The following is a 16,430-nucleotide window of genomic DNA, read 5'->3' as shown; positions in this document are numbered from 1 at the left end:
TCACTGTTGGGCCCTGCCTGGTATAGTCACTATTTAGGTAGAATTGGCTTTAGTTTGGTATAAAAGTGAGCTTATCACCAAGCGCCTGCTGATTTGATTCCCAGTACCAACTGGGATAATGAAGGTAGGGGGGAAAAAAGTGTTAACTGAGACGATGACTAAGATGAGATGCTGAGGTCTGAAAGCAGCAAGATTTTTTTTATAAAAGCACTATGCACTTAAACTACTTAAATGTTTAAAGAGCTGTTGTTAGAAGCTGCTGTTGCAGCTTCTGCATAAGGCAGAAGAATCTGAAGACTGATACTTCTGTTTCCAGATCAGCATCCCTTTCCCAAAAGGACACAGAAAGCACTCTCTTAAATGACAAAATAAAAATGTTACCTTCCGATCCAAGGCTGCGCACTAACACAGATGCTAGTGTGTTGACGTAGTCGAGGAAACTGCGCACATAATCTGGTCTGGCAAGATCTCCGTCCGGCTCAAAGGGGCAAAGCTGATCCAGAGAACGCAGCAGCTGCTTCATGCTGGAGCGCACAGGGTGAGCGTCCAGCTCCGACTGCTTCAGACTGGACTGTTCAACCAACTGGGCCAGAAGAGCGCTGCCCACACTGCCCTCTGTCAAATCATAAATCGCAATTATTTTGGTCAATACTGAAATCGCGATTACTTAACACTTAATACTTACTCTCGGGAAAGATGTTGCAATTGTTGAACTTAAAAGAGAGTGAAAAAGTTATATAAAATCAACAGTGACAACACCTAGAGCTGTGACATTTCCCCTTAATACTTTTCCCGTTTGAACATAAAAATTAAATAAAATTCAGAACAAAAGACAAACATTCGATTACTCTGTTTTTGTGCTCATTAGGAGGTGCAATTGCACAGCCCTAAACGAGAGGTTACACAAAACATACAGAACATTCTGACGTTCACATAGAATGCTAAAAACAATATAGGTCTTAAATCCTGCAACACAGTTTCTTCTGGTATATTGAAGTTATCCAAATCGTATCGGACATTACACGAGACATGGAAAACCGTCTCACACATTCCTGGGAAACCTACAACAGAGCTCCAAGACATGTGAGTGAAAATACTTGGACCGGTGAGGTTTACTGTGTAGTTCAACATTTATCTACCAAGACAAAGTCAATGCTAGCTTTATTGCATTAATTGCAAATTGATGGTTCCTGTGCTGACCTGTGCCATCTGTTGCAGTGCTCAGAACGTGCAGGGTGGTCTCCAAACGTTGACCGAGGCTGAGCCGAGCAGCCATGCACTCTTCGCTCAGTGCTGGGTAGCAACACAGGAGCACTTCCTGGATGCAGCAACCAAATGGGCTGGCGAACACTTGGTCTTCCCCGACAGCTTCTATGAACAAGAGTGGATCCGTAACCAAAAAACTATTCTGTACATATTCATTTTTTTATATTGGTCTGGTGGGGAAAAGTCATTTTGTTTGTCATTGTGCGATTGGCAATTTCCATTATTGGAGCAGCCAAATGGCACGTTAATGTCCATGTAAATACACATTTTGGAGTATTTGTATTCACCTGTTTTGACAGAGCTCTTATTAGTAGCAGAATGATTCAGGATCTTGTTGATCTGCTGTAATACCATAGGGAATCCACAGATCCCCTCAGAATGGGGAACCTTAGAGTCAACTCTTACTCCTGGGGAGATAGGACAGGGAATGAAGATGAAAACCAAAATAACTACATGTGCAAAGCTGCTAATAAACACATGAAATTGTAGTTGGTCTCGTTAACTCTCCATGTTCAAATAAATCTGTTCTGTAACCTGCACCATCGACAACCAGTCATCAACATTGCAAAAGATTCTTCAGAGAAAGACCCTAAAATTCCGGCTGCATACCTTGAGCCTCCAGGCTGCTGTTGAGTCTGCGCTCTGCGGTGTCCAGCAGCTGTCGGGACGTCTTCCAGAGCTGACAGTGGCAGCAGGCCAGGTCGAAGGCAGCCATGGCTGCTGGGCTGAGCTCCGCCAGCAGCGTGTAAAGGAGGCCAGAGGGGTCTGACGTGCAGCGGCTCAGCCAGTAGCCGTCCTCCAGTGAGGGCATCGGGTGAGCGGGGGTGCTGAGGAGACGATCTGCTATGTCCGAGATGGAGTAGAAAGCCACACCTGCAGAGAAGACCCGGAGTTATCTACTGTACATGATATACATGTTATGTGGCAATAAAAACATTGAAAAAGTACAGCACATAATACATGAAAATAAGTAAATCTTTACTTTAAAAACAACAGTTCAATAATCTTAAACTGCTTCCCCACATCACAGGTAAACACAAAGGGATCAAAGCAGTGAAGGCCAATGTCAAGATAAAACATAAACAATAACATTTGCATTCATGATTTTTGTAGCTTAGTGGTATATTTTATTCCACTGGATGTGTTACAATATGATATTCCCAGCACAGCCCATTTGAATATATTCAGTCCCTCAGTCAATCAAGAGCTTTTTTTCTGTAGACTCACCATGTTGAAGGTTTTGAGTGTTAAATTATAACATATGGAAAAATAAAGTAAATTTATGTAAGGAGCTCAACTTGCTCTCCTTGCCTACAAGTCTATGCCACAGCTGCATACAGTACAGCAGCTTTACATCTATTCTTTGGACATCAAAGACATTCTGCTAAAAGTGCTCTAAAAAAACTAGACTTGCAAGCGAGTATACCAAAGCTGAAAGTGCACTCGAAGGAGGACGAGGCTATGTTTGAAAAGGGCTCAATCAGGTGGTTATACATGAATTTGTATTACTTAAATTAAGAATTAAAAGCAACGTAAAATCCTGAGTAGGAAAAGAGATGTTGAACCTGCAGCAGCAGCACTTCCGATGGCCTGCAGGGTTAATCGCCCGCTGCTGCCCAGCCGACTCCTCCCTGCGGCGGCCACAGCCGCTGTCCCCAAACCCTCGGAGGAGGATGAGGATGAAGACATAGACTGGCTCTCCATCTTCTGCTCCACCTGTCCCAACTCCACCAGGACTTGTTTGTAGCGCTCCATGAAAACCAGCTCACCACAACAGGCAGATGCCTCCAGATCAAACACCAGAGACACCTGCAGAGAAGCCAAGAAATACACTATGTTAAAAAAGATTTACCACAATCCTAATTAGAAGTAGTTGTAGTATTAATAATATGGGTAGTAAACACAACAGTAGGGGTAACTATTAGTAGTAGCAACAGTATTGGTTGTAGTACAAGTATCAAAATGAGGAAAATTAACTTTGAAGTTGGTAAAAAAACAAATGGGTTTTTTCAAGTCCAGCTTGCCACACAGACCTGATGTGCCTCCATGAAGTTCCCTCGGCGGATGCAGGACAGGAGTAGAGACTCTGGAGGGGACAGCATGGCGGGGACTAGCCAGCTGTGGGGACCTCCACATGGACAGACCTCGAATTCCACACAGCCTGTCCCTCCTCCACCATCTGACAAAAGGACAAACGCCCAGAAAAAAATAATATAAGTCTTAAAAACAAACAACTTTGAATTCCCCACAAAGACAAAAAAGCCAGGCCCTGACAGTTTTTTTTACAAGTGAAATTTCCACTTCATAATAAAATTATTTTTGATCTCCTGTTCATTCTGTAAGACACCATTTCATTGGTGGAAAACCAAACGATTGATCTGATTCAATGTGATTTGAACAGACCAAATCTAATGAAAGACAGGCCATTGTTGTTGTTATACCTTACCTGACGTGCTGGTGCTGGTGCTAACTTCTCCATTGTGTTTATCCACTGAGGTTTGTCTCTCTATAGCATGTCTCCCTGGTCTCTTCCTTCTCCTCAGGCTGGAGCTCTTGCTGCTTCCCAGCGAGGTGACAGGACAGCCGACAGCTGACCGCTGGAGAGGACTTTCTGAACCTGCAAGTGAATTTACCATCAAGAATGAATGCCAAAATGCTATCTGAACTCAATCCAACCCTCATACAAACATAAGAAGAAACGCACACTCAATTCAAACACAATTTAGAGTCATATACATATGCCACCAGAAAGGCGACAGAAGGCCGGTTTTTACTTACACTTAGTATATAGGGCGATGAAAACAGGGAATTCTTTACCACCGTTATTGACTTAATTAACACAGAGATTAATGTTTAATGTTATTACAGTGCTAAGCATAAGTGAACAACATACCTAGAGATTGGCATGGGGTACTTTCCATAAGAGCATCTCTCAATGCAAATCAAACCAGCTATTAGGCTAACGTGGGGCTATTTTAATTCCAAAGGCCAAGGGAACTTTATCAGGATGCATAGTAGAAAATTGGTGTCCATAAAGGTTGGATTTTTCCTATTTTTTTTTTTTTTTTAAATTAAGGCATTAAGATCAATTTACAAAAGATGATTTTTTTTATTCCTCTTTTTAGTCAACTTTAGCATGGGTGTATTCACTTATGCTTAGCACTGTAACTGTGTTGAATTGTGCGGAGGAGTAGTAGCTGTGCTTAAGGGGACAGTCAATGAAGATCCTACGATAAACTCAACTAAACGCACAATAAGATGAGCCACCAGTCAAATGTTTGTGAATTTTAGGTGTAGTTGATTTTCTTTGGTTATATAATGCATAGTCTATATCCACCACAATTCATTTAGGGGATTGTTCAGGTCCCACCGGAAGATCCGTCGAAGTCCCTCATTTTCGGCCGGATGTCTCTTACCTTCCTCTGTCTCTGTGTTGGCGTTCTAACCTCCGGTGGATTTGTGAGGACTATGGTTAACTGCTCCTCAGATCTCTGCAGGGTAAATCCAGACAGCTAGCTAGACTATCTGTCCAATCAGAGTTTTTTTGTTGCATGACTTAAACAACTTTTGAACTTACACATTTTACTTAAACAAGTTCCTTCCCAGGACTATTTTGCAGCGGCACCCTTATTGTGTACAGCGCTTAGCTCCGCCCAAGACGATTGTGATTGGTTTAAAGAAATGGCAATAAACCAGAGCACGATTTTCTACCATCCCGGAATGCTGTGTGGACTAACCAGACCCAATGCAAGACCATGTCATGCATGCAGAAAGAGTAAATCAAAAAACTTAAGAGTAAAAGCTAAAGAGAAATATCATGTCCATCTCACCACTTCCAGTGCCCTGATTGCTGGTGATGATCTGCAGCCTCCACTGAGCCTCTGCCGTGCGCTTGGACAACCTCTGCAGGCGAGCCCCGAACGTTTCAGCCGTCACTGAGCAGCCAAGGTTCTCTGCCGCTTCGGTCTCTCGAGGCAGCGCTCTTCCCGCCTCCTGTCCCTCCTGCTGGCCCACCACACACATGCCCTCCAACCCTTCTTTCAACAGCTTCAAAAAACCTTCCATGGCCGTCACGTCGGCTAGAAACCCCCTGCAGCCCTGGATAAAGTGCCCCAGGTCCAGGTGACCACGGTGGGCTGCTGTTAGTGAACTTGAACGCAGCTTCTGGTTCTCTTTCCTGATGTACTCAGTCTCAGCAGTCTTTGCTTTGCTTCCCAATTCTACATCTGTGTTTCTTGTATCGGATAGAAATTCTGACTGAGTGGCATTCCCCGTGTTCTGGTTCAAGTTCATGTCTTTTTGGATCGGCTGGGCAAAGTCCGTGGTGGACAGGAAGAGAAGGGAGAAGATGTTCTCCAGAAGCTCCAAGCGGAACATGGCAGGCACGGCCTCCAGATAGAGCTGACACTCGGACAGATAGTTCTGGAACAGAAAATGGCAACCTGGAAAACACAACATACAGAGAAGATCAAAGCCGAGGTATTATTTAGAACTACATAAGAAAAGAAAAACCAGCTTCAAACAAAGAACGATTTTTATCGTAGAATTAAAGCACAAGCAAGAAGTTATGTAGGAAAAGTGATTATTGAAACTTTCAAACAGAAGCTCTCTTTTAATTTGTGTGTAGGTGCTGCCATCCATTTTGATTGTGTGTCTCTTGACATGGGAACTATTTGGTGTGACCGGTTGAAAATAAAGCACAAAAAACTGGGTGAAAAAAAGAAAAGGGCTTTGTTATCAAGAGATGATTATTGAAGTTTAGAAACAAAAGAATTACCAAGGCAATTACCTATATTTGGCTTACACATATCTAGATTATTTTTCAACATATTCGACTACTTTGCTTTTTTCAGTCAGTGGTATGATTTAACACTACCAACTACAGGTTACCCATGACACCAATGTCTGCTTGTTACGCAAGCCCGGAGATTATAATCAGCTAAAATGAGCAGACAGGAAACTTTTCTATCATCTGTCATCAAACTAAAACGTCACAGCAGAAAAGAAAGACAGCTTTCTCACCTTCTGAGGAAGTCGAGGTTTGGTTTTGGTCCATTTCTGCTTCAGACGGCTGGTGCTGCATGGACTCGCACTCTGTACAATTTGAGTATTTATGTGCGTTTACACAGAGAGCATAGATGGCGTACTTCATGGCACAGAAGCCCTGGAACAATACTATGTTCCTCTGCACACCAGAACTGAGATTACCGACGACCTCATTGTCTTCTGCAGGGGGAAAATGTACATTACTCTCAAAGCAATTAACTGCTAAATAGTTTTTTTTTGTGACTCCAATAGAGTATACAACAACAGAGATGAAGCTGCTGACCTGTTCCTGGTGAATTTGAAAGTTGCTGCAGCAGATCTAGTATCTTGCGCTCCTCAAACCGAGCCAAAGGAGTCAGGGAATGCAAAATATAGAGGGCAGAGTGATTGTCCAGAGTGTGAAGCTGTGCCAGCAATGCCTCCATGGAAATCCCACTGCACACAATCACAAAAAAGTAAATATTACAAAAAATAAATAAATAAAATGGAGTTAGATACCAGTCAAACTTAAAAACAAACAAACAGATGCTTACGGATTGCTGATTTTACACCATTTAAGTATTCCAAGCTGAGAGGACAACAGATCGGAAAACTCCTGCAGAACAGAGTCATTGGCTGGAGCCTAAGAAGAAGGTAAAGATCGTATCAGCAAATGACACTTAACAGCTGTAAACCAGCCGTAGAGGTGGAGGTATATGTGGATGTCTGGACAGGTGAAGGATTTCAGCTCTGACCTGCTCTCGGTGCAGGATGCTGAGCAGCGTTTGAGCCGAACTCAGACTGCGACACTGAGTCCATCCCAGGAGCAACAGCAGACGAGATAAAGGCTGGAACTCAGAGTTCAGTAAGTCTTTCAGCGGAGAAAACTCCTCGTGTTTAATCAGGTCAAGTGCAGTAACCTACAGAAAGGAACCAATCCTATTTACATTATTGAATCTCATCACATGCGGTTACTAATCAACTTAACTTCAGGATCCAGTACTAATTATGAAAACTACAGAGTCGTGGTACCACTGAAAGAAGACCGTGTGCACTCTATTGCGTCTAGTGGGAATTGAAATCTGGTTACAAAACTAGTATTCTACTTACCAAGACCTGCTCAAGGAAGTGCTTTCCACTACTAAGGCACTCAAAATAAATGGTCTTCCAAATGGATGGACGATCCTTGTGGCAACATAAACTCAGGGCAAGCTTCTCTGCTTCAGGAAGGTCCACTAAGAGGGGGATATAAAAATAGTGGAAACAAGTTGATGAGGTTGACTTTTACTGTCTTAATGGGATCTTGTTTGTTTTGTGGTCTCTCCACTTTGTTGTAAAGCACTTTGAGTGACACTCTCTGTATACAAGGTGCTACAGTGGTGCTCATAAGATTATGAACCCCTGCTAAAGTTGACTAAAAAGAGGAATACAAAAAAAACCATCTTTTGGAAATTGATCTTAATGCCTTAATTAAAAGAAATGAGGAAAATCCAACCTTTAAGGACACCAATTTTCTTTGTAAATGAATAATGTATCATAAATAAATAAATGTTCTTCCTTAAAATTCAGGGGGTATAAGTATGTACACCCCTATGTTAAATTCCCATAGAGGCAGGCAGATTTTTATTTTTAAAGTCCAGGCATGTGATGATATGGGGCTATTTTAATTCCAAAGGCCAAGGGAACTTCATCAGGATCCATGAAATAACTGGCCTTTAAAAATAAAAATCTGCCTGCCTCTATGGGAATTTAACATAGGGGTGTACTGACTTATGGCCCCTGTGTTTTAAGGAAGAACATTTATTTATTTACGATACATTACTCATTCACAAAGAAAATTGGTGTCCTTAAAGGTCGGCATTAAGATCAATTACCAAAATATAAGAATAAGAATTAGCCTAATGCCATCCCCACTGTCTATATAGGCTAAACCATAAACCACCCATCAATCACCATTATCGGTATAATGCCAAATTGACAACAAATATCAACTTGAAATCAGGTCAAAATAGATCTTTAGAAAATGAAAGAAACTTTATGCAGATGCTAACAAAACTGCTGTTTTCAAGACATGAGCAGGAAGTAAAAACTGCTAAGCGTTCGCAGCCACAGAAGCAGAAGTGTGATTGAAAGAGGAAAAGTGGTTATGCCAACGTTTGTTCTTTATAACTGAAATAAAGGAAGACTAAAACCTCAGGTCATAAAAGACAACGTGACCGCTAAAACAGCTCAGAGGAGGAACTGATTTATAGGAACATACGGCTGTTTTACAAAGCAGTCTGGTCAAACTAATTATGAAGATAGCTTAAAAGGGCCACAATTATGAAGATAGCTTAAAAGGGCCACAATATCAGAGCTGAACACACTCAGTCCACCTTGTCGGGGTGTAAGGATACATCGATCTGGATCGATAAATCGATTCAATGAGCCACAATCAGATATTTTCGATGCAATATGAAAGTAACGATACATATCGTCTGCAAGAGTCCCCTTTATTTTAGATTCCCACTTATTTATTCTTTTTATTAAAACGAATAGTTGGTTTTTTCATTTAAATGTCTGGAAGAGCTCAGTAACAAAATTGTCAAATCATATTTTAGTTTCTTTTTTGAGTTGCTTTCAAATGTAGTCTATATCGACGTCGTTCCACTTCTGGGCTTGATCAGGAAATTCCGCCGGATGTCCGTTACCTTCTGCTTTCTTTGTGTTGGCGTTCTGAACTCCGGTGGATTTGTGAGGACTATGGTTAACTGCTCCTCAGATCTCTGCAGGGTAAATCCAGACAGCTAGCTAGACTATCTGTCCAATCAGAGTTTTCTCTCACACGACTAAAACTAATTCTTTTTTTTAAGATTATTTTTGTTGGGGCCTTTTTCCCCTTTATTTCAGAGGGACAGTGGATACACAGCAAAGGTGGGAGAGAGATGGGGGATGACAGGAAGCAAAGGGCTGCAGGTCGGATTCGAACCCGGGCCGCTGCAAAGGACTCAGCCTATATGGGGCGCAAGCTCTTACTGGGTGAGCTATAGAGGCCGCCCCAAAACAACCTTTGAACGTAAACATGTTCCACCAAAACGAGTTCCTTCCCGAGACTATTTTGCTGCGGCACTGTTAAACCAATCACGATTGTGATTGGTTTAAATAAATGCCAATAAACCAGAGCACGTTTTTCTCCCATCCCGGAATGCTGTGTGGACTAGCCAGACCCTCCTCCACAGCGCTGTGGTGGAAGGTCTGGCAATGCGAGGCTACTTTAAATTTCACTGTTAACTGGGCTTGTGATATTGTCTCATATTGATCGCAGGCCCCTAAATTCGATCAAAAATCGTATCATGGCAGACATTAAGATATAATCAAATATTGTATCGTTGTCCAAAAGAATCAATTTAAAAAACGTAAAAATAAAAAAAATACCTGTGATTTACACCTAGGGCTGGGCAATATGGAGAAAATCAGATATCACGATATTATTGACCAAATACCTTGATGTTGATACTGCAACAATATTGTAGGGTTGACTGTTGGTGCTTTAACAAAATATTTTCACAATTAGAATTTAGGAAAATAATCATTAACAATGTGAATATAATAATTAAGTGGTTAAAGGCAAATAATAGAACAGCTAGAACAGTCTGGTAAGTTGAGAAAAATTACATTGCTTTACTGTAATGCAGCCTTTAAAGGTCCCATGACATGGTGCTCTTTGGATGCTTTTATATAGGCCTTAGTGGTCCCCTAATACTGTATCTGAAGTCTCTTTTATATAGGCCTTATTGGTCCCCTAATACTGTATCTGAAGTCTCTTTTACATAGACCTTAGTGGTCCCCTAATACTGTATCTGAAGTCTCTTTTATATAGACCTTAGTGGTCCCCTAATACTGTATCTGAAGTCTCTTTTATATAGGCCTTATTGGTCCCCTAATACTGTATCTGAAGTCTCTTTTATATAGACCTTAGTGGTCCCCTAATACTGTATATGAAGTCTCTTTTATATAGGCCTTAGTGGTCCCCTAATACTGTATCTGAAGTCTCTTTTATATAGACCTTAGTGGTCCCCTAATACTGTATCTGAAGTCTCTTTTATGTAGACCTTAGTGGTCCCCTAATACTGTATCTGAAGTATTTTTCCCAAAATTCAGCCTTGGTGCAGAATTACAGCCACTAGAGCCAGTCCCACAATGAGCTTTCCTTAGGATGTGCCATTTCTGTGTCTGTGGCTATTGAGGAGGAGAGAGGGGGGGGCAAGGTGGAGGGTGGGGTGTGGCCTTGACCAACTGCCACTTTGCTCGTTTGAAAGCCATGATGTCTCTCTCTCATGGGTGGGCCAAATTCTCTGGGCGGTCAAAGCAGAGAAAGGGGAGGTAACCTTTCCCCTTATGATGTCATAAGGAGCAAGATTCCAGATCGGCCCATCTAAGCTTTCATTTTCTCAAAAGGCAGAGCAGGATACCCAGGGCTCGGTTTACACCTGTCACCATTTATAGCCACTGGGGGACCATAGGCAGGCTGGGGGAACACATATTAATGTTAAAAAACCTCATAAAGTGACATTTTCATGCCATGGGACCTTTAGAACCAGGAAAAGACAACACGTACCATATTACAATATCCAAAATTGGAGACAATATCGAGTCTATATCGATAGAACGTCGATATATTGCCCAGCCCTATTTACAGCCCTACTACCTTGTGTATCAGGCGCGCTCCTTAGCAGCTGATCCCTCTGAAGTCTCAAAGCGGTGGAACAGTAAACCGAGATGAGGGCATCACACCGAGGGCGAAGCAACGAGCTCAGGATCCTCTCCTCTTTCAGGGGCCCGTCTCTGGCTGCCCACAGAGCCTCGCACAGTGCCTCCAGCTGCCCGCCGCTTCTTCCAGAGCTCTGTGGCATCACAGACAACACGGCGTAGATCTCCTCCACCCACTTCTCCACCTTCGCCGGCCTTCTCCCCAGCTTCCCCAGTTCCTTCACCAGGTGTTGGATGAATGTGTGCTGCAGAGTGTGGTCCTGTAGGAGATGGAGCATGCTGGTGTTCTATCCATACATGCGCTCAAATGTTTGTTTATAGCGGAGCTTTAAGGATTTGCAGATATGATAAAATGTTAAAAATAACTAACATACTTCATAAAATGACCATTTAAAAAAATAAAATCTCTGGCAGAAAACAATAGTATATATTTACTCATTTAATATGTTTACGCCATTTGACATGATCATTTTGTACTAAAATCACCCAGAACAAGGTACATAATGTCATGTGTTAAGTTTTTTTTTAAACATACATAGCCATCAGCTGTTGGTTTTTAATTCATGTACACACATGTACATACATTTATATTTCACATTTGTATATGGTGCTTTATGTAGTTTGTAATCATTGTGTGTTACTTTATAGTTAGAATTAGTTTGACTCTACCTGTAAGAAATGTGCTAAAGACTGGGCGAGTCTGGGCTTCTTTTTCTCCAACAAGGTTCGCAGGCAAGACTCAACGGCAGCATCTGTTGTTCTTGAACCCTCCGGGGCCTTTTGCTCAGACTGTGTGTCCAAGAAGGCCTGGTGCAACTCCTGCTGAAAGATAATTCACCTCAGTCTATAGTCACAACATGTAAAACAGAACAAATCAAGTGAATCTTAGTAATCTTACATTGTGTCTTAATCTAATTAAAAAGGTCAAATGCTTCCTTATCTAATCTTCACTCCATCGTTAGGGCTGAACGATCAATTGCATTTGCAATTTTATCGGTATATGTTAAAACGAGATTTTTTTTTTTTTTTTAACCGCAAAGTGTGCTCCGGTCACGTGACACGCAAGAATAAAGCAGCCTGCATAGGAAGCGCCAACTTGGCACGCTACCGGAACTTGACCTGTTGTACAATCAGGCTCGACAGAACCTGACTCTGCAGAAACTCTGGTGTTAAAAAAAAAAGAAAAAAAAGCAACAGGACGTCAGCTGTGTGGGATTATTTGGGCTTTTAAAAAGAAGATGCTGCGCAGCGTCAGGTATTTTGCAAAACCTGCCTTGCTACCTCACGGGGGGAGACTATTAAACTGTATCAGCACTTTAAAAAAAAAACACCACGGAGTACGACAGTTGTTTGTCTTTGTTGAGTAATACAGAAGATATACAGAAGATCCCTCCCACCCCGGACACAAACTCTTTGAGCCACTCCCCTCTGGCAGGAGGCTGAGGTCCATCATGACCAAAACATCACGTCACATGAACAGCTTTTCCCCCTCCGCCACTAGCCTTATTAACAAGGCCCGGAAACCACCCTGACTCTCCACCTGGCTCTTCATGCCACTGTTCTCTCTCTACTGTAATGCTCTTTGCTCTTTATTTATTATTATTATTATTATAATACTTTTTTTTATTTCTATCTTTATTTTTAATTTAATACATACTGTGTACATATACTTAAAAACTTATATTGTTTATACCTATACTTATATTGTTTAATATTCCATTTAGAGAATGTGTGATGTGCACCAACAACACCAAAACAAATTCCTTGTATGTGTTAAAAAACGTACTTGGCAATAAAACCCTTTCTGATTCTGATAAAGAACTTAAAAAATAATCACATTTTAAGTCAATTTGATTATTTTCTAAAATCATTCAGCCCTATACATTATGACAGCAGACGGTTGTAAAATAATAAAATAAAAATAACCTTTAGAGCAGTCTCTGGTAAGCCCTCTGAGCCCAGTTCTTCCAGGAGCAGCAGGAACTCCAGCTCTCTCCTGGTGTTGGGAGGAACCTGAAGTGGACAGTAAACCAGAGTAGAGTTATCATGTCCCACAGCTGATGGGGTTTCAGATGTCTTTTCATCCCATTTTACAACACAACGTTGTCTGCTTTGTGAAAGGACACTTTTTGGTTCTAACAAAGATTTGACCAAAACCTCTTCTCTAAGGTAACACAAACAGAGATGCTCTCAAATACCAACATATAGCGTATACAGAGTCCAGACTCGAGACATTTTTCTATTGTCTCGGACTGAACTTGGACTTGTTGATTTTTGCACTTGGACTTGGCTATTGGACTCGTCAAATATTCTAGTTGGTCTAGACCGAGTCCACGAATATATGCGTTTTTAATAGGGCTGGGCGATATGGAGAAAATCAAATGCCAAGATATTTTTGACCAAATACCTCGATATTGATACCGCGACGATAGTGTAGTGTTGACTATCGGTGCTTTCAAATAATATTTACACAATGAGATTTTAGATAAATAATCATCAGTAATGTGGATATAATGACTAAGTGGTTAAAGGCAAATAATAGAACAGTTACAAAAGTCTAGAGCTGGGCGATTTGTTTCCCTAAAAAAATCTGTGATTTTTTATAAAAAAAATTGATTTACGATTTGATTTCCCCACCCCCCCCTTCCATTTAAAACAAAATAACTGCAAACTGTAAATATTTTAAAAATATATATTTCTTGTATTTAATTAAAGTGCATCAACATAAACAAAATTGCAAAGGCAAACCCTTTCTCTAAGTGAAAAGTCACTGTGCAACAAGGACTGTTAAACATCCAAATTATTTATACTGTATTTGGATTAAAAAAAAATCTAAAAAATCGATTTTTTGAAAATATGAATCGATTTGACTTACCAACTCGATTTTTAAATCAAATCGATTTTTTCCCCAGCCCTACAACAGTCTGGTAAATTCAGAAAAGGACATCACTTTACTGTAATGCAGCCTTTAAAACTAAGAAAAGACTACACTTTTGTCATATTACGATATCACGATATCCAAAATCTAAGACGATATCTAATCTCATATCACAATATTGATATAATATCAATATATTGCCCAGCTCTAGTTTTTAACTAAGTAACTTTCTCCCTCATAACAAAACCATTGATGAAGCACACTTGTTTAGAAAAAAATGAGTATTGGTTGGAATTCAAAATTCATCCAGAACAGGCATTAACATTGGATTATTATTTTTTTGTCTCTGTCTTGACCTCTTTGGAGTCGGTCTTGACTCAGTCTGGACTAGTCCTGGTCTTGACAAAGGTGGACTACAGCCCTGGCTTGAGGATGACGTGACTAAACATGTCGTTTCAGAGTAACTTAAATAAGTACAATAAGCAGAGCTGCACTACTAGATTCTTTATAGTGTTACCTGCTCTTCTGTCCATTTCTCCAAAACCTGAAGCCAAAACCAAGCAAGTTTGTGTGGACTGCCCACAGACTCCCATCTGCAAAATGAACACCATCAGTAAATCCACAGCACAAATAACACACAAATATAACGCTGAAGATCATTTTTTGCAGACATAATGTACCCATAGTGCATTACATTTCAATTTACAAAAAAAATGTCTCGTGAACATGCAGCTGCGTGACTCACTTTAAGCTGTAAGGATGGCAGACAATAGCTTTGATTATGTCTCGTAGGTTTTCTGAAAGTCCTCCTGTTGAGTTAACCAGCTGCGGCACACAGGCATTGGCCAGCTCCCACTCTCCGTGCTGCAGGCACCTCTTGAAGTAGTCAAACAGCTCCTGAAGGGAGGTGTCAGCCTCACAGCCGAAGGGATGCATGGCCACTTCCACTGGGACACTCCTCCGCTCAGCTGTCACAAGTGGAGACGCACCTTTACTTCCAGAAAGCCAAGGACAACGCTTGGACTGTCTTCCCCTGAAAACAGAAAGAAAAAGCATTCTGAGTTTATGGTGTCACAAAACAAAGAGATGCATAGATTATGTTAATAGTCAATATAAATACAATAAAATCATTTTTTTAATGTATTTCTGTCCTAATAAACCGGGAAGCCTCTGTGTGTCTGTGTCTGTGTCTGTGTGTGTGTGTGTGTGTGTTGGATTAGCGTTGGATATCAAACTGTGAATAAAACTGAAAGACCGCAGAAAAAAAGGTTGAGGCAAAAAAGCGCTGCCATAACGCTGGCTCTTCCGTGCCTACCCTTCACAATAAAGGTCCATATTAAGCATTTCGCTAAAAGGAAACTCAATTAAAACCGATTTCTACCCTTCACAATAAAAGCCAAGCATACATTCACCATTATATTAACTACTACATATCGTATTAAGTTGCTGTAAGCTGTAGGCTCACCACTTCTTCCTTCTCACTCAGACTCTCCCTCTATGCTCACCCTGGGTCCGGTTGTTCAAGTGTGCTGCTAACTTATAACACTAATAACATTACCGTCGGCAAATTACCCACGTGAATAAAATCCATAGCATCAATCATCACATCCATACATATATTAAATAGATCCATCAGGACAATACAGTAATCAAAAAAACATACTAAGATTGGCATCTGAGCCATTTCTGTGAGTAAATTCTGTCAGGTAAATGTGGTAGTACAATGTTTTTCTCTGAAGTAGGAGTACAAAGTACAGTGTGGTTGCTAAGTGCTTTGGGTTCCTTCTCTAAGTCATTTTGGGGTACAATGGGTCTGGAGAAAGCTTCAAGCTGCAATACCACAGGCCAAGCCATCGGCCCGTACCAAACAGGCACATTTTGAACAGGCACTGTACTAGTACAAACAATTTTGGATAAAAGAAACAATGCAACGAAGCATAAAGATTTGTTCGTTACAATGTATTATTATATACTGTAATTAACAGAAATGCAATGCTTTCTTTACCCCTTTCTTTCTTAATCATGCATATTACTCTCAAATATTGTTTTCCTCTCATTTTAAACAACTTTTGGATACCTGCAGGTAGTAGTTTTTGCATTTTTGTTAATAATTCTTTGGACAACAATATGATATTAGCCGATATCACAAAATCTGCAACGATAGGATTGCGAATTAGTTCTATATAACACAATATCAGATGCTGATTTAACACAATAACACATCATCGGTGATCATTTATCGATATATCAATCCAGATGGATTTATCGTTAAACCTCTAGTGATAAGTGGGCCAAAGGTTCGGAACGAAAGTGCTAAAATCTTAACAATTAATAAATACCTTAAATAGATCATAAAAAAGCCGGTCATTCACATGTAATAAAAGTCATTTGTGGAACAATATATCTGTTGAAGATGTTTCTATAAGTGAACAATATAGAGTGTATACTGAAGTTGGATGTAAGAATTCATTTGTATAGTATTGCAAAAGATTTCTTTTTTTATTGACACACT

General features: G+C 40.7%; 1 protein-coding gene across 3 annotated transcripts in view; it reads right to left on the bottom strand.

Moving 5' to 3' along the window:
* The window catches only part of zfyve26 (zinc finger, FYVE domain containing 26), a 38,339-nt gene that overhangs the window by 21,258 nt on the left and 651 nt on the right, over window positions 1–16,430 (bottom strand). The window contains exons 2-19 of one of the 3 annotated variants that reach the window (XM_028565527.1): window positions 14,664–14,951; window positions 14,436–14,511; window positions 12,967–13,053; window positions 11,710–11,862; window positions 10,979–11,300; window positions 7,402–7,526; window positions 7,047–7,211; window positions 6,846–6,934; window positions 6,596–6,747; window positions 6,289–6,492; window positions 5,097–5,708; window positions 3,713–3,883; window positions 3,300–3,445; window positions 2,832–3,075; window positions 1,876–2,139; window positions 1,554–1,673; window positions 1,201–1,371; window positions 382–615 (exon numbers count right to left, since the gene is read on the bottom strand). In XM_028565527.1, coding sequence (XP_028421328.1) covers window positions 382–615; window positions 1,201–1,371; window positions 1,554–1,673; window positions 1,876–2,139; window positions 2,832–3,075; window positions 3,300–3,445; window positions 3,713–3,883; window positions 5,097–5,708; window positions 6,289–6,492; window positions 6,596–6,747; window positions 6,846–6,934; window positions 7,047–7,211; window positions 7,402–7,526; window positions 10,979–11,300; window positions 11,710–11,862; window positions 12,967–13,053; window positions 14,436–14,511; window positions 14,664–14,854 — 3,526 coding nt within the window. In that variant the 5' untranslated portion in view covers window positions 14,855–14,951. The remainder of the gene's footprint in view (window positions 1–381; window positions 616–1,200; window positions 1,372–1,553; window positions 1,674–1,875; window positions 2,140–2,831; window positions 3,076–3,299; window positions 3,446–3,712; window positions 3,884–5,096; window positions 5,709–6,288; window positions 6,493–6,595; window positions 6,748–6,845; window positions 6,935–7,046; window positions 7,212–7,401; window positions 7,527–10,978; window positions 11,301–11,709; window positions 11,863–12,966; window positions 13,054–14,435; window positions 14,512–14,663; window positions 14,952–16,430) is intronic. The other 2 variants (XM_028565529.1, XM_028565528.1) reach the window with 2 other exon arrangements.

Source organism: Perca flavescens, chromosome 20 (genome assembly GCF_004354835.1).
Source record: "Perca flavescens isolate YP-PL-M2 chromosome 20, PFLA_1.0, whole genome shotgun sequence".
NCBI classification, from domain to species: Eukaryota; Metazoa; Chordata; class Actinopteri; order Perciformes; family Percidae; genus Perca; species Perca flavescens.
Note: the sequence above shows the minus strand (reverse complement) of the source record. Positions and strands in the feature narration are given on the sequence as shown.